At 37.3% G+C, this 22,500-nt stretch overlaps 2 protein-coding genes across 5 annotated transcripts in view; both read right to left on the bottom strand.

The window, feature by feature from the left end:
- Positions 1–6,365, bottom strand: part of LOC137640397 (uncharacterized) — a 12,385-nt gene extending 6,020 nt beyond the window's left edge. Inside the window, exons 1-2 of the mRNA XM_068372961.1 lie at positions 4,979–6,365; positions 4,474–4,847 (exon numbers count right to left, since the gene is read on the bottom strand). Coding sequence (XP_068229062.1) covers positions 4,474–4,847; positions 4,979–5,707 — 1,103 coding nt within the window. The 5' untranslated portion in view covers positions 5,708–6,365. The remainder of the gene's footprint in view (positions 1–4,473; positions 4,848–4,978) is intronic.
- LOC137641481 (Kv channel-interacting protein 4-like) overlaps positions 1–22,500 on the bottom strand; it is an 852,695-nt gene that overhangs the window by 616,473 nt on the left and 213,722 nt on the right. The window lies entirely within an intron of this gene.

Below are 22,500 nucleotides of genomic sequence, written 5' to 3'. Positions count from 1 at the left end.
CTTGTGAGTTACTACATTTACCATTTATTGTAGAATTTTTAATGTCTTCATCGTGAACGATTCTCATTGCATACTAGAAAGGAATGACATACTGAGTACAGCTTCATTGGATTATGTTTGAAAATACAAATATTAGTTATGGATTATACAAACTTGACTGACTTACTTCTATAGACATCTGTAAGGTTTAACCCATAAAAAGATTGGAGGTGGCCCAACTATAATATGGAATAACTCCTATCATGAAATCAAGGAAAATTCTGATGTACAAGTTATGTTTGCTCTCTCTCTCTCTCTCTCTCTCTCTCTCTCTCTCTCTCTCTCTCTCTCTCTCTCTCTCTCTCTCTATGGGTTACGGAGGGGGTGTGAGTTCTTGTATATAACTTTCAAGTTTCTCTTATTCTTTATGAGTCTTATAGAAGACATGAAGACATTTTGAACAGAATATATATATATATATATATATATATATATATATATATATATTATATATATATATATATATATATGTGTGTGTGTGTGTATACAGTATATGTGTATATATATATATATATAAATATATATATATATATATATATATATATATATATATATATATATATATATATATGTATATACTGTATATAATATATATATATATATATATATATATATATATATGTATATATATTCATATATATGCATATATATATATATATATATATATATATATATATATATATTCATATATACATGTATATATATATATATATATATATATATATATTATATATATATATATATATATACACACAAACACACAGGAAGAGCTTTTGTTACACAAAATGAGATTATGAAATAAAGAATGACATGTTCGCTAAGCAGTAAAGTATTTTCATCAAATTGTCCTACTGGTATTACCTTATGCATCAGAAACTTGAAGCCTTACAAAAGCCTTAGAATATAAGCTAGTTACAACTAAAGAGCTAGTGAAAGAATAATGATTGGAATAACACTGACATACTGAAAAAGATCAGCATGGATAAGATAGCAAACTAGGGGATATTCTAAAAAAATGTAAGCAAGAAATGTACATGGGCAGGACATATAATGAGAATGACAGATAATAGATGGACATTAAGAATAACTTAAGCAGGGGAAGGCATATAAGATGATGGGTTCACTAGCAAAGAAAATTTGCAGGTATAGACTGGCTTAAGCCCCCCTGACACTTGCGCGCATTTTTGCCACGCACTGGCACGCATTGATGCGCGCCAGTGCGTGCCACTTTTTGGCACGCACTGGTGTTTTTCGCGCACTGTTCACGACCAGTTCACTCCAGTTCGCGCATCGTTCACGCGACGTTCACGCGACGTTCACGCGATGGCACGAATTGGCACGCGTAGTTCGCGCATCGTTCACGCGAGTTCACTCATCATTCCGCATCGTTTCCGCATCGTTCACGCCAGTTCACGCCAGTTCACGAATTGGCCACTCCATATAAAAACGGGGCTTCTCCAACCCGAGGACATTCTTGGATTGGCTTCAGACGAGACAACATGCTTACTGTCAGAGACACCATTGCATTGAGAAGAAGATACCTATACCTAGCAGCTGCTGTAGCATTTGTTGGACTGCATCAGAAAAGGCTGGCAAAGGAAAAAGAGAAACAAAAGCCCACCCTACCTCGAAGAAAGATACAAAGGAAAGTGTGGGTCAGGGAATGGTTAACCAGAAGGCACTGTTTGGACACTATGACAGTCTATTGACTGAACTCCACAAGGAAGATCCAAAGGGCTACAAAAATTACCTCAGAATCACACCTGACCTGTTTCAAGAGATGGTTGAGAAGTTAACCCCGCACCTCCTGAAGCAGTCTACCTTCATGAGGGAACCGCTTCAAGTTGGACTCAAGCTTGCTGTTACCCTCCGCTTTTTAGCCACTGGAAATTCCTATCAAAGTCTACAGTACAGCTTCAGGGTTGAAGCAAGTACCATCAGCAAGTTAATACCAGAGGTGTGTAAAGCCATCCTCGCTGCCTACAAGGACGAAGTGCTGCGTTGCCCCAAAACTGAAGAGGCCTGGAAGGAAGTTGCTGCCAGATTCAGCTCCAGATGGAATTACCACAACTGTCTGGGGGCTGTGGACGGAAAGCACATTGCCATAAGGAAGCCACCCAATGCTGGCTCTTACTACTACAACTACAAGGGCTTCCACAGCATTGTACTGATGGCAGTCGCAGATGCTTCCTACAGGTTCCTCTATGTGGATGTTGGGGCAGAGGGTGGTGCGTCGGATGGAGGAACATGGAGCAACTGTTCTCTGCATGATGCTGTAGAAGACAACATAGCTGGAGTGCCTCAACCAGAACCACTCCCTAATGATGACCACCCAGTGCCCTATCACTTCGTTGGGGATGACGCCTTTGCTCTACGAACCTGGATGATGAAACCATTCTCCCATCGGTCACAAGTCCTACGAGAACGCATATATAGCTACAGGTTGTCTCGTGCCCGACGTGTCGTTGAGAATTCCTTTGGAATTTTAAGTCAAAGGTTCCGTTGCTTCTTGACGACTATGCAGCAGAAGCCCAGCACCATCAACCTGATCACCATGTGTGCCTGTGTCCTGCACAACCTCGTCCTCATCAAATACCCAGGTGCTTTGTCAGAAGTGGACTACGAAGATCCGGACACACATGCTCTGATCCCTGGTGCATGGAGGAATGAGCAAAACCTGCAGGGGCTGATGACTCTACCCGGCCATCATATCCAGAAGGATGCAAAGGATCAGCGAGACTACCTTTCACATTACTACATGTCCCCTGCTGGTGCTGTCCCTTGGCAAGAAAAAATTGTAGTACCTCCATGAGCTGTATAGTTGTTCCATTTTGTAAATAAAAGAAACGTATATTTTTCGTTTGTATTTTTTGTGGCCCTTTATTTTAGTTTCTATAAGAAAGCATTTGATTTACATATAAATAGCAGACATAAAATATGTACAACTATTAAGAAAGCATTTTATTTTTACATTCAAACAGCAAACTTCAAAATTTCTTGGGTTTATTTTTCATTACATTTTTATTTAAAACAAATGTGCATCTTGATTGGTAATAGATGAAAATAAGTGTGTGCATGAATTAAGACATTTAATTTTTACATGAAAACAGCAAACTTCAAAATTTCATGGGTTTATTTTTCATAACATTTTTATTTAAAACAAATGTGCATCTTGATTGGTAATAGATGAAAATAAGTGTGTGCATGAATTAAGACATCATTTAATTTTTACATGAAAACAGCAAACTTCAAAATTTCTTGGGTTTATTTTTCATAACATTTTTATTTAAAACAAATGTGCATCTTGATTGGTAATAGATGAAAATAAGTGTGTGCATGAAATAAGACATCATTTCATTTTTACATGAAAAACTGCAAACTTAAAAAAATTTGCCTATAGCGACAAAACGTCAACAAAGGCAGGATCGTTACCTCGATCGTGTCGAAATCCCCGAGCTAACAATATAAGCATTTTATGCGGAGCTAAATAGCTAGATTATTAAAGCAAAACAAACTGGGAACGTCGCTCTAGCAAACTAAATGACCCATAAGAGCGAGCGATAGCATCCTGGATGCCTCCGGTAGGCAACAGCTCTTGTTTACGTTAATATCACTTTTGATTTCATTCAAAATGACAAGAGCTTACATTTATACATAGTAAAGATAATACTCAACTTTCCATTATTTTTTCACATTAAGACAGCAAATATAAAAACATATTAGCTTTATTTTTCTTTCATTTTCATTAATTTTTTCGTTTCCTTTTTGCTTCTCTTCATTATAAAGATAAAAATAGTTTGAAATAAGATATCATTTTTTTTCCACATTAAGACAGCAAATATAAATTTTTTGGGGGGTTTATTTTTCTTCACTTTTATTATTTTTTACTTTACTGTTTCTTTCTTTGTATTTTAAGGAAATAGATGAAAAGTGTTTGTAAATATATAAATAGTTTATTTACATTAAAACAACATATATATACAAGTATCACACTTCAATTATGTACAAATATTTTACACTATTTAAATTTCCTTGTCCTTGACTGGTGGGGTATCAAGCTCCTTGGACGAGTAGAGGGGTGAGGGTGTCATGGCTTCATCAAGGCTGCTGTCGATGGTCCCCGGGGTCAGGACAGGGAAGGTCAATGGACTTTTGAATGCCGCCGACAGCGACGTTAATGAAGGTGCTGGTGAAGGAGCCTGGACAAGGGTGGGTGACGACACTGGCACTGATGGCGAGGTCACCTGGACAGGGGTGGATGACAGTGGAGTTGGCATCCCTGGGTGCCACTCCGTGGTACGGGGCAAGGAAGAAGGGCTTGACTGCGGCACCCAGTTATGACTGGCTGGACGATGCTGCTGCTGCTGCTCTGGCTGTGCATGCGAGGGTCCTGGTTGAGGGGACTGACAAGGTTGCTGCTGGTGAGGGGGTTGCCAAGGTGACTGCTGGTGAGGGGGTTGCCAAGGTGACTGCTGGTGAGGGGGCTGCCAAGTTGACTGCTGGTGAGGGGGCTGCCAAGGTGACTGTTGCTGAGGGGGTTGCTGATGCACAGGGGGATGCACAGGGGGCTGTAAAGGTTGCTGTTGCTGTGGGCCTGCCCAGGTCTCTGAGGATTGTTGCTGTGCCTGCTGCAAGACCTGAGTCTCGTCCCTGTAACGTTGTGTGAGATTGAGGCACTCTATTTGGAATTCGTGCCATCGGTGTACTGGGATGGCACGCATGTAGCCTTCCAGCAGGCACGAAAAATCGTGCACAATCTTGTGCTGGCCCATAAACGTTGGGGTTGACGAATCAGCTTTCGACACAAGCTGAAACATAAAAAATATTATAAAAATATATTATATATTATATATATGTATATATGTAACAAACATTGAAACAATTTAGTACAGCATTTTAATGCAACAGATAGCATATGTCAAAAAAAATTAATACTCACATTCCTCAATATATTGCTGAAATCCTTCTCCGACACATAGGTGTCGCTGTGAGAGGTGTCAAGTGTTCGGCAGGACCCCTTCCCCTTGTCCTTCCTGGTGGTGGTAGATGCCTGGCTGCGAGTCCCCGTCGACCTCACGTCATCGTCGACTTCGCTGGCTGTCGTGGCACCTCCTTCGGAGCCACGAAACTCCTCACTGGCGACTGTCTCTCCCCGGACGATGTGCTGTATGAGGAACGACCAAGTGTCCATGATGAAGTCATCACGGCCACTCCTTTGGGCTTGGCCAGCTCCACTCTTCTTCTCCTTCTTCATAATTTTGCCAACCCTCGTCCTCAAGTTTTCGTAGCGTTTTTTGCACTGGGCAGCAGTGGCAGGAGGTTCCAGCTGGCTTCCTATATATGCCCACCTGCTGTCCTTCAACACCTTGTTTATCCACTCCTTGTGTTTCTTGTCAAAGAGCATGGGGTTCTCCTTGACAAGGTCGGCCAACGTAGTCTCCGTCTCTTCCGTCCACTGGTAGTCAGGGATGTCCTTCTTAGACACCCGAACCCGCTTCTTCTTTAAATCGTCATCACAGGATACCTGGCTCTGGCTTGTATACTGCTGTGTCTCCGGGATGACCATATCGAGACTTGAAAATGATGAATGAGGAGAATCTCGATCTGCAGTCTCCTCCATCACGTCCATTTTCCTCCCCCTTCCCTTTGGCTGCTTCAGTTTAGGCATGTTGTCTCCTCGCTGGCGAACTCTGGAATGGCTAGGAGTGTCCTCGGACCTCAATTTATATACCCCCTAATCCCCTTAATCACACGAGAGCTCCACCCCCTGATAATCCCACGAGAGCTCCACTGGCGGAGTAGGAGGGCACTAGCATGAGTAGGCGGGCACTAGCGTGAACCGGCGGGAACTGGCGTGAACTGGAGTGAACGATGCAGGAACTGGCGTGAACTGGAGTGAACGATGCGGGAACTGGAGTGAACGATGCGCGAACTAGCGTGAACAGTGCGAGACAATGCGGGAGTACAATGCGTGATAATGTCAGTGGGAAGGCTGCGATGCGGGAACTGGCGTGAACTGGAGTGAACAGTGCGGGAACTGGAGTGAACGATGCGTGAACTGGCGTGCACGATGCTTGGAAGGGGAAGCATGGCACGCATTGGTACGCTCTGGCACGCCAGTTCCCGCACTGTTCACTCCAGTTCACTCCAGTTGGCGCATCGTTCACGACTATTTCACGGCCATTTATAGCGTGCCAATGCGTGCCACAAACTTTAAACATTTCAAAGTTTTGGGCCTGCATGGCACGCATTGGTACGCTCTGGCACGCGAGTTCTCGCACTGTTCACGACATTTTCACGGCTCGTTCACGCGAATTCGCGCATCAATGCGTGCCAGTGCGTGCCACGAATGCGTGCAAGTGTCAGGGGGGCTATAGAAAGACCATAAATAGACGCATATGGAAGGTCATATCTCAGACTTTTGTCCTACAGTGGATTAGCAACAACTAACGATAATTATTTTATATATATATATATATATATATATATATATATATATATATATATATACATTATATATATACATATATATATATATATATATATATATATATATATATATATATATAAATATATATACATATATATAGGTGTATTTTTATATATACTGTATATATATATATATATATATATATATATATATATATATTTATATATATATATATATATATATATATAATATTTATTCAATAGTTACAAAATCAACTGTGTCCGGCAAAATGAGCATTTTAAAGGTCTTATTGCCTAAAGTGATAGTCAATCTGCTTTCTAATAAAAAGGGGCAAGGTTAAAGGGCTGAAGGAATGTAATGGCAAAGTTTTCCACAACCTTGAATTTAAAACTATACATTTAAACGGCATAAACATGTAAGTAAGTACCTTCACTGACTCCATGTCGTGTCATGAAGTTTATGAAAACGAAGAATCAATTGGAAGTGAAATTCCAGTTTCAAGAATTTCGTTTTATTATCGGAAGTATTTGCAAATACTTACAGTAATCGACCTTCAAAGAAATTCTTTTGTTATTATTATAAATATTATTAATGACAAGGGGACAAATTATTGACAAGGGAAAAATAACTTAATGAAACGCAGGAAATTAGAGAATTTCATTTATGTAATTAATGAAATATTAATATTCAATAAAAAAAAAAAAAACATATGCTAATTGATTTTTGGAAAACAATTCTTCAGGAAGAAAAAATTGGGATGTTTATCAGCATCACAAAAGGTATTGAATTTCAAGATGGCCGCCCTTTGACAAACACCCCAGATAGCAGCTATCGATCCTAGTCATTCAAATATCCAAGATGACGTCACTGAAGAAAACTGGAGATCTGTGTAAACAACGACTTTGATTAGATTACAATTAAACTTTCACTGCAACGATCTTCAGATTTGAAGAAAAAACTATAATAAAAAAATAAAGACTCGTTGCAGAGCGATTATATTGTGAAGTCCTCATTGGTTTCATTATACGAAAAATACTCTTATATAATATATGGAGGAATCTTGCCTATACTATAAATACTAAAGCTAAAAAAAAATGTTCGGTAACTACCTTAACTTTGAATGCTAAAAATAGTTACGTCTCTTCAAGTGTTTCAAATATGATATATAACAAAAATCACAAAAACTTACAAAAAATAAACTACGAATCCCCTTTATGCTGGAACAAAAGAAACAAAATCAATATTTACTTAGTAAGAAAAAAAAAAACAGGAAAAAACTTTCATCCGTTTAATGGAACAAGACTAAACGCCTATTTTCTTACTATAAAACCTTATCCTCTTATCCAACCACGACCTTGCTAGCAATTCCATTTTTTCTAAGCGAGAAGAAGAGAACACATTCCCTTTATTCTTCATACCCTTTCCTATCGGTATCTCTAGTTCCCATATGCATACCCACCCTTACTGGTACCTTTTCAATTCCGCCATATCCCCACTTTAGAGGTTTAAAGGCCAGTCATGAATTATTATTATTATTATTATTATTATTATCATTATTATTACTAGCTAAGCTACAACCTTAGTTGGAAAAGCAGGATGCTATAAGCCCAAGGACTCCAACAGGGAAAAGATCCCAGTGAGAAAAGGAAAAAAGGAAAAACTACAAGAAGTTTAAGAAGAATAATAACATTGAAATAAGTCTTTCATATATAAACTATAAAAATATTAAAATAACATGGATAAAACCTTCAAAATAACAAGAAAACAAACAAGATAGAATAGCGTGCCAATCTTTAAACCAAGTCATTGGAAGACCTTAGTACAGAGGCTATGGTATTACCCACGATTAGAGAACAAAGGTTTGATTTTGGAGTGTCCTCCTAGAAGAGCTGCTTACCTTAGCTAAATGGCAGGGGACAGTTTGTGACTTATCCCAGAAACACCCTTTGCTCCCTTACTCTACCACTTGACGGGTATTACTCTACGCCCCCCTTTCTACCAAACACACCCCTTCTGTTCTGGCATTCAACCACTACCCCTATACCCAACTAATGTATCCCCTGGCATCCCCACACCAATCCTATTAACTCACCTCTACTTCCATTACCACTCAACCGACACAAGACACTAACCACACCCCCAGACTTAAGGGGTCCCTACCCAAGGGCTACTGGTCTTGCTTTAGAAGACATTTCCTAGGTAGATCTAAGGGGGAAAATAAGAGGCCTTTCACCAGTACACTTCCCGAGGCAATTTCGATTAATGGAGAGATAGAGTTGCATATTCATTTTATGAGGTGTAGAGAAGGTGGAGGAAGGAAGGGGTAAGAAAGGGAAGAGGTGTATTGGGTGAAGGATGATATAATCAGAGAGAGAGAGAGAGAGAGAGAGAGAGAGAGAGAGAGAGAGAGAGAGAGAGAGAGAGAGAGAGAGAGAGCAATTCGCAAAGTTAATGACAAAAAAGTAGCAAGAACGGAAGGAATGAAATAGACTGATTATGATGTATGCCCGAAAGAGGAAGAACGGAAAATAAATCACGAATGACGAAGGAAGCGCAAGAATTCGCATCTCATGACAACGAAAGAAAGTTTACTAAGAAAAATGGTTAGACTAATAAAATGGAAATAGGCAAAGAAAGAGACGACTTGTATGAGGAAAGGAAATAGAAGAACTAGGAACTACCTGAAAAGAGAATAGGGAGAAAGTGATGATAAAGAGGCGATAAGAAACTAATTAGATAAGGGAAAAAAAACAATACATAGCTGAACGAGGGAAGAAGATACAGGCGATAATGATTTAGGGTGGAAAGAATAAGCAGTGTTCAGAGAAGAAAAAATATTACGTAGCAAGAAAAACATGAATAAAGGGTGAAGGACATGGCGCAACACACACAGAGAGAGAGAGAGAGAGAGAGAGAGAGAGAGAGAGAGAGAGAGAGAGAGAGAGAGAGAGAGAGAAAGTAGCATGAACGGAAGGAATGAAATAGACTGATTATGATATAAGTCCAAAGGAGGAGGAAAGGAAAATAAATCACGAATGACGAAGGAAGCGCAAAAATTTGCATCTCTAGACAGTGAAAGAAAGTAACCAAGAAAAATGGGAAGACTATTAAAATAAATAGAAAATGAATGAGAGACGAACTGTCTGAAGAAAGATGATAGAAGAAATCTGGATTACTTCAATTGAGAATAGGGAGAAGGAGATGATAAGGAGGCGATAAAAACTAATAAGATAAGGAAAAAAACAATACATGGCTGGCCGAGGGAAGAAGACGCAGGCGATAATGATTTAGGGTGGAAAGAATAATCAGTGTTCACAGAAGAAAGAATATTACGTAGCAAGAAAAACATGAATAAAGAGTGAAGGACATGACGCGAGAGAGAGAGAGAGAGAGAGAGAGAGAGAGAGAGAGAGAGAGAGAGAGAGAGAGAGATGAATGTTAACCAAGACACTAACAAAGGAAGAGGGGAGAAAGTAAAAAAAAAAAAAAAACACAAAAAATGCAAAGGGCTTGCAAAGCTTGACCCCTTCTCTATATAGGAGAAGAAAATAACATAAGAGAGAATAGGGGGAAATGTAAAAAAAAAAAACTTAATGGTATATTAAAAAGACGAAAAAGGCAAAGACAAGAGTAGTTTGGATTGTGTGTGAATATTCAATAAGTAGCAAACTAAAATATTTAACCAATCTACTTATTTTGACTGATGGACATTCATGCAAATGTAATTCTGAGGGTAATGGAAGTTCCTGAGAACTTTATATTGAAGAGAGAATTCTATACCTTAAAAATCAAAGGTGATAAGAAATGTAACAAAAAAATAATAACTTTTTTCTTTTTAATTTAACCACTGAAAACACTCTATTCTGAATCTCCAAGATCAAGAAACCTCCAAACCCAGTTCAGTTGTGAGAAAAAAAAATAAAAAAAAAATAAAAAATATTCTCCATTTGGAAATTGAATATAATTCATAAGGAATAAAAAATCATTGTACAGTTGAATGTAAAACTACAAAAAAATGTTTCTGACTACAAAGAAGAAAATTTTGGTATTCGAATTTTTATTAAAAAGATATACTAATACTGAGACAGGAAATTTGCCACTAAGCTGAACCCGATGAGAGTATGATTTGCCCTCAAAATCTCATTGCTAATTTAAAAAAAAAATAAAATAAAATGGAAGCATAAATTAAATTTCTCAAGAGGCTGCATTAAACAAAAGACAAATCGAAAATTGTAAAACTAAAAATTTCCATATAATATGAACCAGATGAGAGTCCATGATTTGGCCTCAAAATCTCATTGCAAATTTTAAAGAAAAAAAATGATGCATAAGTTAATATTTTCAGAAGCGACACAAAGCTAAAGACAATTCAAAAGTTGTGATATTGATTCAAAGACTAGAAACTGTAAACCGCAGAAAATAACAGATGGAAAGTCACATCTTCCAAAAAATTATATATAAAGATCTCTGGTTACAATATCTGATAATGGATAAACTTTCCCTTTCCCTCACTATCCAAACGCATATAAATATTCTTATTTCATTACAAATTCTTTTCTTATTATGGTTGAAGGGACCAAAAAAAAAAAAAAAAAAATACTCCCACAATCAAACTCAAACCGCTGAAGCGTGGAAAAGCTCCTTGTGTCACAAAAGTAGCATGAATTCATATGCAAAATGCAGCATACATACTGGGTCATTCATTTGTCTTGCACACACTCTCTTGCTTTCTAGACGTTGAAGTCCCTACTTTTCGTTAAGTCTCTCTCTCTCTCTCTCTCTCTCTCTCTCTCTCTCTCTCTCTCTCTCTCTCTCTCAACTGCATGTAACCTTTTTTTAGTCTCAGAAAGGATGATCAAACCTTAAAAAAGCCACCAAAATATATCAGAATCGAAGTGAATACAATAAAGTATCAGTAAACTTGTATACACCACGTAATGCATTACAAGGTAGGAAATCTTGCTTATCTTCAAGAAACCGTTCCCTCCCTCTCTCCCTCCCTCACCCCCCCCTCTCTCTCTCTCCCTCAAATATATAGCACCTATGGCAATATAACATGAAAAAAAAAAATACATTAGCTTCATCCTTGAAAGGATATATAAAAAAAACGACAATAAGTTGCAAGAACCAATAACAAAAAATTATACATATCACTTCTTAACAAAAACATGGGTTAAAATGGCTCATAACTATTTATGTATATAATTTCAATAGACACTATCACACCAGTCATAAATCCTACGAGCAAAGCCCAGTTTTAGATCAAAATCAGTACTAGATTTAAGAATAATGGACTTTGGCCTCGAAGCTAGGGCCTGTAAGGCCCTCGAACACAGAAGTGATTCAAAGAAAAATCTTTAAGTCATATGAGATAATTTTTAGAAAAGGTTGGACAACAAGACTGAAGAAAGGAAGCAGGAAAGAAATTAGATTAGGAGAATATAAAGCAAGTTGTGCTATCCTATAGGAAATTTCATTGCTTATCATTATTATTATTATTATTATTATTATTATCATTAATTGCTAAGCTACAACCCTAGTTGGAAAAGAAGGATGCTAAAGGCCAGGGGTTTCCACAAGGAAAATAGCCCAGTGAGGAAAGGAAACAAGGAAAAACAAAATATTTTGAGAACAGTAACATTCAAATAAATATTTTCTATAAAAACTATAAAAATTTTAAGAAAACAAGAGTAAGAGATATAAAAGAGAATAGTGTGCCCAAGTGTACCCTCAAGCAAGAGAACTAACCCAAGAGAGTGGAAGACCATGGTACAGAGGCTATGGCACTACCCAAGACTAAAGAACAATGGTTTGATTTTGGAGTGTCCTTCTCCTAGAAGAGCTGCTTACCATAGCTAAAGAGTCTCTTCTACACTTACCAAGAGGAAAGTGGCCACTGAACAATCACAGTGCAGTAGTCAACCCCTTGACAGAAAAAGAATTGTTTGGTGACCTTAGTGTTGCCAGCTGTATGAGGTCAGGGGAGAATATGTAAAGAATAGGCCAGACTATTCAGTGTATGTGTAGGCAAAGGGAAAATGAACAGTAACCAGAGAGAAGCATCCAATGTAATACTGTCAGGCCAGTCAAAGGACCCCACAACTCTCTAGCAGTAGTATCTGTTAGACGAGATTTCGAGACCTGATCAAGCTTTATCGTTTCTAGTAGTGTCTGCAACCTCGCCAACTTGTGATCTAGGAATGGGTAGTTACGGGGAAGCGTACTGGTCTACACTGTAGACCAATGCGCTTCCCCTGGAGACTCTACAGCAGTGGTTCCCAACCTGGGGGGAAATTTGAAGCTTCCAGGGGGGGGGGGGGGGAATAATTACACTACCTACTAACTAAAACAAGCGAAAAATGTCCACATAGTTCGTGCGACAATTTGTTAGCCATTCAATTGTGATATGATCATATAATTTCACACTGACGTGATTTCAAGGGGAGAATTGGAATATCATACCCATTTCTGAGGCAGGTGAGTGGGCATGAGGGCTGGGAGGGGCATGAAGGGGGAAATCTGAATGGTTGAACTGGGTGCAGGGGGGAAATGACAGAAAAAAAGTTTGGGAACCACTGCTCTACAGGATATGTCATCAGCAGCCATTGCCTAGCCATCCCATTCATTATCTGCTGTAATAACGCCAGATTTAATTATATATTTAATTGCTTAATTAATTTCAGCCTAATTATATTCATATGGACTACTAAAACCTTTTAATTTTCTTTTTTTATTTTAAAGTGGTCCCTGTAGTGGCTTTTCAGCTACAATATTATAATAAAATAATTAAGTTTTTTTACGAGAGCATTAAACGCTGTGCTTTAGTACTAAACTAAATCTCTCTCTCTCTCTCTCTCTCTCTCTCTCTCTCTCTCTCTCTCTCTCTCTCTCTCATAATATATGTATATACCATCTAATGCATGTATATATAAACAGATATAATATATATGCATACATATGTAATCTATCTTTGTCTGCAGCCTTCACCCATCTCTATGTCCGGTCGCTGTTTTGTATAAGCTTTCTCAATTCTCTTCTACCCTGGACATCGTCTTATCTTAATCCTTATGTATATTGTATGTGTGTGTATGTATGTATATATATGTATGTGTGTATATATGTATGTATGTATGTATATATGTATATATATATATATATATATACATATATATATATATATATATATATATATATATATATATATATATACACACCTACATATGAATTTCTGTTTCATAAGTTATTAATCGCTGCTGACGTGGATAAAACAGTGGAATTCACAATTAATATATTTATCTAAACAATGCTATAGGAACATATTTAACAGTAGGTCTCATATGTAACAGGGATGGAGGGCTCATGTGAGACTTAAGAGTACTGTACTTTCTCTTTAACTCTTTCAGATATCTATCATTAGATGTTATCTGCACATTTTCGCAACAACGAGAAATACAATAGGTAAATCTAGTGTTAATTATGGATTTTGATGCAATGTCGAGTGAATTGTATATATGATATATCATGAATTACTATTGAGCAGCCACAGTAATAATAACCAACACAAGAAAAATATTATCGTAAAATAGTAATAATTATGGCAATAATGATAATAGATAATTCGTTCTTCTAGCGGCAGAAAGGTGTGGCAGAAAAGTAGATTAACCTCTATTGTGAAAAAGTATTTTTTAAACATTGAGAGAGAGAGAGAGAGAGAGAGAGAGAGAGAGAGAGAGAGAGAGAGAGAGAGAGACTTCATACTGGTCCAGTTTCAAATCATTATTTCCTCACTGTCCCTTCATGAAAAATCCAAATAACAACAACGTTAGTTTCAGCATCGAAACTCGCATCATCTCTTCCCCTTCTCACTTCATCAGCTCGCGAGCCATCCTTCTCCACAAGGGGATTTTGAACAACTTGTCAACCAAAGATAGAAGGATAATCCCTTGGATTTTATTTATTTCAAAACAGAAGCGAGGAGTGAGTCTAGCCGCTATGGCCATTTAAATAAGAGCCACTTTGATAAAAACCTTACTTTGGAGACAGAAGATATAAAAGGCTAACAGCGCATACATGGACGTTTTGCAAAATTGATCTGCGTCGCCTTATACCACTCCAAGTGACGCTGAAAGAGGGGAATGTATTTGTTACCTGAATTACAGGTAAACACGAAAGCTTCATGCGTGTTGCTGTCTGGTTGGATTCTATTCCCAAAGCAACAGAGAGGAATTGTTTTCTACTCTCTCTCTCTCTCTCTCTCTCTCTCTCTCTCTCTCTATTTAATTTCACACGCAATACTACAGCTTAAACTCATAAAACTACTGACCAAGGAAGAGTTATCTGCTATCCCGAAACCACCTTAAACGATACACGAGAGAGAGAGAGAGAGAGAGAGAGAGAGAGAGAGAGAGAGAGAGAGAGAATCAAACGGCCTAACATGTTTTAACATAAACACTATTGATATCACCCGGATATGATTTTCTCTTGATTACCGGAAGGCCGACGTGAAAGAATTATGGAATGGTTTTTGATTATGAAACCATTTTGACCGGAAACGTAATCATTTCGGATACGAGAACATTCACAAAATCTAATACCTGGGTGAGGAGAACCAATAATTAACATTGCGAACAAATACTGTTCAGGAGAACCAATAATTAACATTGCGAACAAATACTGTTCATTCTATATGACTGCTATCAAAGTTATTTCTATATTTCATGTCAAGTCATTGCCATTGAAAGCGCATAAAATCATGCATCGTTGTTTCATATATTAAAATTTTATTTACCTTAAAACTATTATTACAGCTATTTTAGGTAATTCAATTAACTATTCAACATCATATACCTAATGTAGATATACCTAATGTAGATTGGCAGTGGTGGGGAGTAGAAGATTGAAATTACCATGGAGCTATTGACTTCGCCAAATAAAACTTCCTATACATTACATGCGGACTGAGGGGCGTAGGAATAAAAGAAATCCTTCCATCATGAAGTCAGATATGCTTTTTGAATGCATAACTTGAGAGAAGTTTATGGAGTTGGCCAACTGATTATAAAGAAGTGGGTACTGCTCCAAGACTCCTAGTTCCAAGAGAAGACTCGTCTGCCAGGGAACCGCTAAACCATCCCATTATTTTAAAGTGCTTCTGAGCTGTTCTCGTCGACATCTCGAACTTTGTGCATTCCTCCAGACATACCAACACCAATGATTTGCGTTTCTTCTGGAGGTTGGTCATCTCCACATAAGAGGAGTTAATAGCTCCTGGTGACGGACAGATCTAGTGAATCCTTTCCTATAAGCAAGTAAGCCATCCTCTTTTAGTCCATTCAGAAGCCGGAATATTAGGCTTGTCACCTTCAGCATACTTTGCTTATTTCTTGCTGACCACCTGTCTCTCATTTCTGGGGGATTCTCCTGTCGACCATCAAAGAATTGGGTTCGTTTCTGTGTCTGTTTAGTGTCCACCAGAAACCTAGACACTAAGGGAATTCTCCAGTTTCCTGCATCGTAAAGATCGACTTTCACTCCAAAAAAAGCTTAGGATGATGGCAATTATATTTTGAAGGGCTGACAATGGAACTCCGCCTTCCTCCAACCCTTGGAGGTCGTCCCAACATCTGTAGTAAACTTCCTGGCAGACGGCTCTTGCGATCAGCTCCTCACTCAAGGAGTCTGAGGATGAGAACACAATGAAGGAGCCACGAGTGGAGGCCCATCTAGTGCAGCATACATCTGGGTTTCAACTCGACCATTCTAAGAAAAAAGTGGAATGAGAAGCAAGAACGTTCACTGAACTTCCACCCCATTGCTAGAGAATGTTGCTCTCTCCCACAACCCTGCCTAACAAACCCTTGTCTCCTTCAGGAGGGCAGTTGGAGGTCACCTGAAGAGTTTGTTCCCCACAAGGAAAACTGGAAGGAGCAATCAGCTGCGACCTTGATTACCCCCTTTCTAGCCTGGTAGGAACGACTTCCATAATCACTTCCCTTAACACATGACTCTGAGCTAACATGAAAGTACAACTTTATTACAGACATGTTCTGCATTGGGGTGGGCTCGTACCCAGACCCCCTTAAGGTCAGTTCAGCATGAGTCCTTCCTTCAGCTGGGGGTGAAATAGGAGGACAAAAAGCAGGACCGTGGGAGCTCAAATGAAATGTTATAGAGTGCCTAATTGAGAGGCTAAATTCTCAATACCTGATGCTAAGCTGTCAATTCTAGAGTTGATAGACCTGTTATACTAGATCTCACCAGGAAAAGGAACTAACACATTTCTCATCTGACATGCTAACCACCTCAGGCATTACTGACATATGATCATACCCACCTCCTAACAAAGTTACTGTATGTCTAAGAGGATTACCTGATGTTGGTCAATCCACTGAACCCCCTCAATGACTTTGCTTGAAATGTCTTTTCTTAGCTAAAGTAGTCACATAATATATATACACTTGTCACTTACTGAGAGACCAATTCCTCCATTCTTTACATTTGTCAGTCACGTTACAATTCACTACCCTACAATTAACACACAAAGAATTGTTATCAAATACAAATTTGTGATTTAGATTAGCATTGTGGCATGAAGCGTGGTGGTCAATCTAGTTCATGGTGGTAAAGAACTCAACTGTCCAATTTTTCTAAGAGGCGAGCTTCCTAGTGGAATAAAATTCAAAAGTCGGGCGAGATAAACAGGACGTCTACTAACACCAACAGCAAGATCAAAAGTAGAGTTTCCTGATAATGAGACAGGGTACTGCCCTGTAGGTTTGCACGAAGGACACCACAACTGCTCTTGGTTGCCTTACATCGCTCTGATATCGCTCTTAATGTCGTTTGACTCAAAATTTGAGCCAGCAGATTACTCATCAGAAAACATCATGACCAGAAAAAACATGGTCGTTTGTTAACTAGCAAATAACATTGATACACACTCCTTAAAAGGTTACTATGTTATATACACCAACCAGTACATTAAATCAATGGAATTGTACACAGTTCTATCATTAATCAACATGAGCATAGTTTAATTACCTGATATATTATTCTCATATTCAGGAAAACGAGAATATTATGCAATTATAACCAAGTTACTACAGCTACAGCAAGATCTATTGGCAGATGTTTATTGTGCAGTTAGGTCTCAGACAAACTATCTTTCTCAATCCATCTTTATTTTATTTTTAAGGCTAAACTACCTAGTTTACTTTTTTGGTCCTGTGAAATGAAAACTCTCTTGAAGAATCTTGATGCTTATAGTACTTTTACTTTCTCTTGTATTAAGACCACTGATTTCATAGCTCCTAAGGTGTCTTATTATTTCTTGAAAGTATGTAAGAAGAGGTTTTTTTTGCACTTGTAAATTTGTGTGTGTGATAGTTTTAGCCATGGTGATTACAGCTCAATTACCTTCTTCCTCTATAAAGTTTTCGCTATTTGGGGTTGCTACAATGGTTCTTCAACACATTCTTCCATTCCCTTCAGTCGGGGGCATCTTCCTCGCTCAATCCAAACTCCCTTATATCTCTCCTCACACAGTAATTCCATCATAATTTTGGTCTACCTTACCTTCTCCCATCTAGTAGTCCAATATCCGTTAACTTCCTTATTGGATGGTCTTCCTCTCATCTCTTTATATGTTCATACCATCTCGGTCTACTTGCTCTCACCTTGGTCGAAGCGTGCGCTATTTTGAGAGTGCCTCTAACATGTTTGTTCTCAACTTTATCCTTTCTAGTAAGTCCACATTGTCACATCAACATCCTCATCTCGGTTAAATCAATATTGTTCTCATCTCTCCTCTTAGTGCTTCATGTTTTGGACGAATACAAAATTGCATGTCTCACAACCTGGCGTTAGATCTTCCTCTTTAGCTTTATTGGCCTCCTATGATCACACAGCACCCCTCTACACTTCCTCCAGCTACTCCATCCTGATTGTATCCTTTCGGTCTACTACTATAATTCCATATTATTTAAAGTTTTTTAACAACTTTTTGCAAAACTTCTAAATAGGTATGTTGAAGGTAATAATCTGTTCCCTAGTTTGCAGTTTGCCTTTCACAAGGGCATTGGCGAGCGTGATGCCCCCCTTAAAATTTCCAATTCTGTACACATATCCCTTGATTGTGGTCAGGAAGTTCAAATAAATGGCCTTGATTTTTTTGCTCCCTTCAACAGTGTTAATCATGATGCCCTTGTTTTCAAACTCAAACAGTTAGCAATAGTTGGGCCTTTTCTTAGCATCATTATTACATTCTTAAGTATTAAATTGCAGAGTTGTTGTTGATTGGCATTATAGTGAATATAGGAATGTAATATCTGGAGATCCTTAAAGTAGTGCTCTTGGCCCATTACTTTTCTTACAATACACACATGGTATGTGGTTTGGCATAGAAAACAAGCTCGTCGCATATGGAGATGATGCTATTGTTTTTGCTTACATTCCTTGTTCTGAATGTACACATATGGGTTGCAGTCTTTTAATAGAAACCTAGCTAAATTAGTGCATGGAGCACATTATGCCACATGAAGTTGAACCCTACATACGATTGTAAGTAGGTCAAAGACAGTGGCTCCTCAACATCCAGATCATTGTATTGCTAATGTTTCGTCAACTTTAAACAGCACATTTGAAATTTTAGGTGTGATTCTCTTGTAAATTTACTTTTGAGAAACATATTCGATCCGTATCTTCTTCAGTTGTACAAAATATTGGCTTCTAAGATTTTCAATAATCAATCTATTCTGAAGAAAACTTTTAATTCTTTCCTTCTTCCTTGTTTCGAATATTGATATCCTTTCTGCCGACTCTCATCTTAATTTGTTGGACAATAACTTGCGGTTTATGAAATTCTGTATTCCTGATATGAATTTTATATAATCTCTGGCCCCGCCGATTTGTTAGTTCCTTATTCATGTTGCGATAGATTGTTCGTAATTCTAACTATCCTTTACATTCAGATCTTCCCAGACTTCATCCTTCTACACGTAATAGAATGCATGCAATTCATTCTATGTCATGCCTTTTCCAGCACAAGGTTCAGCACTACACAGTCTTCTACAAGTTTTATTTCGGCTGTGAACATATTGTGGAATGGTCTTCCTATTCTCGCAGTTGAATCGGTAGAATTTCAGAATTTCGAAATTGCCGCAAATATAAATTATTTATGTTGAAAAGGTAGAATTAGGTCTCGTTTTATAGTTGACGCAAGACAGATTTATTTATACGTTTATTACTGTTCTTAAAACATTTTATATTATCTTAATTTTTTCCTGAGATACGTTCCTGCTTGAGCCATTGGACTTATGGCATACTGTTTTTCCAACCAGGGTTGTAGTTTGGCTTTAAATAAAGATAATAATAACAATGTATATATATATATATATATATATATATATATATATATATATATATATATATACATATATAATACTAACCCATGCAGCGAATCTTAATTCTCAAAAACAATATGTATTGGGACATATCATCCATAAAAATAACATTCGAAATATTCTAATATCACTTTAAACTATAGTTAGTTGCATTTCTCGAATATCTGAAAATTGTTGAGCCCTTCTGTGCTGGAGGCAAGTGTTCGTCAAAGTCTCAATTAACTGGATCATCAATATGTCCCTGGAACTGAATTTCCATACTAATTGTGCGGCCACTCCATGGATTTGCACGAATGCTTTGCATGCAGATGGCGCCACCAGCTGTGGAAAGTGGCACAGGAATAAAGACAGAGAGAGAGAGAGAGAGAGAGAGAGAGAGAGAGAGAGAGAGAGATATCAAACACTCGTGTATGCATTCAAACGCAAATTTCATACTTATACAAGTCATATCACTGTATGTATGTAGGCTATATACTTTTATATTCACACATATGCACACACTATATATATGTATATAAATTATACATATATATATATATATATATATATATATGTACATACATAAATATATATGTATATATATGTTTATATATAAATACATATGTATATATACATGTATATATAATATATACATATATATATATATATATATATATATATTATTACGACTAGCGAATTACGTAAGTTACCAAGCTCCCAAACTCAACTACTATATATTACATAATCTGATACACAAGAGAAAAATCTTCGAGCTCTGAGAATAATACACAACTGCCAGATGTCTCGTTACGTTGCACTGGAGACAAAAAAATGGGAGATTACTTTTAACGGAAACTATTCTTAAATCAATCTCTTACTTTGGTTCTAAGTCAGGGGATACGAGCGTCACTGAGTTAATTATTGGTGATCGGAATACTACACACTTTAAAAAAATATATATTCTATAAATATAAGAATTCAACATTAACACCAAAAATAAATAACTCGAAATTTGAATCTGAACTAGACCTTAGACTTATACAATCAATTGTTTCAATAGAAATTAATTTAGGAAAATATTCAATTTTGACAATTAATGAAAAAGTTGACACTTTAACACTATCGAAAATAAATCAAATTTACACTTACACATATGTAACTGATTCTTAGGGTTTACATAAGGTTACCGAACCGTTTAGCAAGAATAAATGCACTTCACTGTCTTACTAAATCACACAGGGCCAGCCACAAACAAATTAATTTTACAATATAAACTGTACTCACATATTTCCTTCACTTCTTTCAAACTCAAAAATTACCAAATATATTAACAAACACTATACACTATACACGTTTGAGAGAAAATGCTATTCACATTTGAGTCGAAGCACTATGGCTGAGTAGATGCTAGTGAGAGGATTAGAAGAAGCACAGATCTTGTGGAATGTCAGGCTGGATCTCTCTCTGGCATAGCTAGGCCCTACATATATCATCCTAATTCACTCTAAAAACTTCCAATTCATTCCAGCAATGCATTCGATATGTGTGCACATGGTCTGGGTGGGTTCTCACAATGTCAGGTTCCTAACTTGGCAGTTTGTAGTAGGGTTCCATTCGTCACCCGAGGCAACACTCCAGGCTAACTCTGCCAACCCCCTCCCGTGAAAAAGAGGGGGTGTAATTTTAGTCTAGAACCTTCATGCAACTTCCAACCACATGAAAACATGATGCAATTCCTAGCGTTTATACCTCGTGTGTGTCATACATACCTTTTCCCAAGGTTACATAAGACTTCGTAACACAACTATGTGAAATAAAAATTAAATTCTTTAAAATAACGTATATCTACACATACGGAACTCAATGAAAATACAACTATATGAATGATGACAGTCCTTATGAAATTTACGTATATTTACTTAAACATACCTGAGTGGAACCCACCTTAGGAGCTGGCTATACATCTCTCAAATACACATATGAAACACGTGAATAAAATAATCTACTTTCATGTCACACCAGCTTCGTAAGAATATACATATACATATACATATACATATACATATACACACACACATATATATATATATACATATATATATATATATATATATATATATAGTACATTATTTACACGCACTAAAAGAAACACAAGCGTCAAAAATTAAAAGAGAAGAATCGAGACAAATAAGGGCAAAGAGTTCCTTAAGTGATAGCACACTTTATAAGAGAATCCAAAGATAAAAACACCAAGAGACAGCCAGACAATCTTATCACTTCAGTATATCATTTCCGAAAACTTTAATTAACTCCACCAATCCTCTGGAAGTTTTCAACGCGGTCAAATGATTCAATAAATTGCTTCAATATAACTGTCGGCCAAAACTGGGATGATATTTTCAATCATGATTTTCAGCAATAAGCCTTTTTATAATTTTTAGTAAGCCTTTATACAAATTTTAGTAAGCCTTTTTACAAACTTTACTAAGCCTTTTTACAAATTTTAGTAAGCCTTTTTATAATCCTTAGAGCTGAAATTCCACTCACGCAAATTGTGTGTGTATATATATATATATGTATGTATATATATATATATATATATATATATATATATATATACACAGCTGTATA

This window comes from Palaemon carinicauda, chromosome 5 (genome assembly GCF_036898095.1).
Source record: "Palaemon carinicauda isolate YSFRI2023 chromosome 5, ASM3689809v2, whole genome shotgun sequence".
Classification (NCBI taxonomy): Eukaryota; Metazoa; Arthropoda; class Malacostraca; order Decapoda; family Palaemonidae; genus Palaemon; species Palaemon carinicauda.
This window is presented reverse-complemented; position numbering and strand designations above follow the sequence as displayed.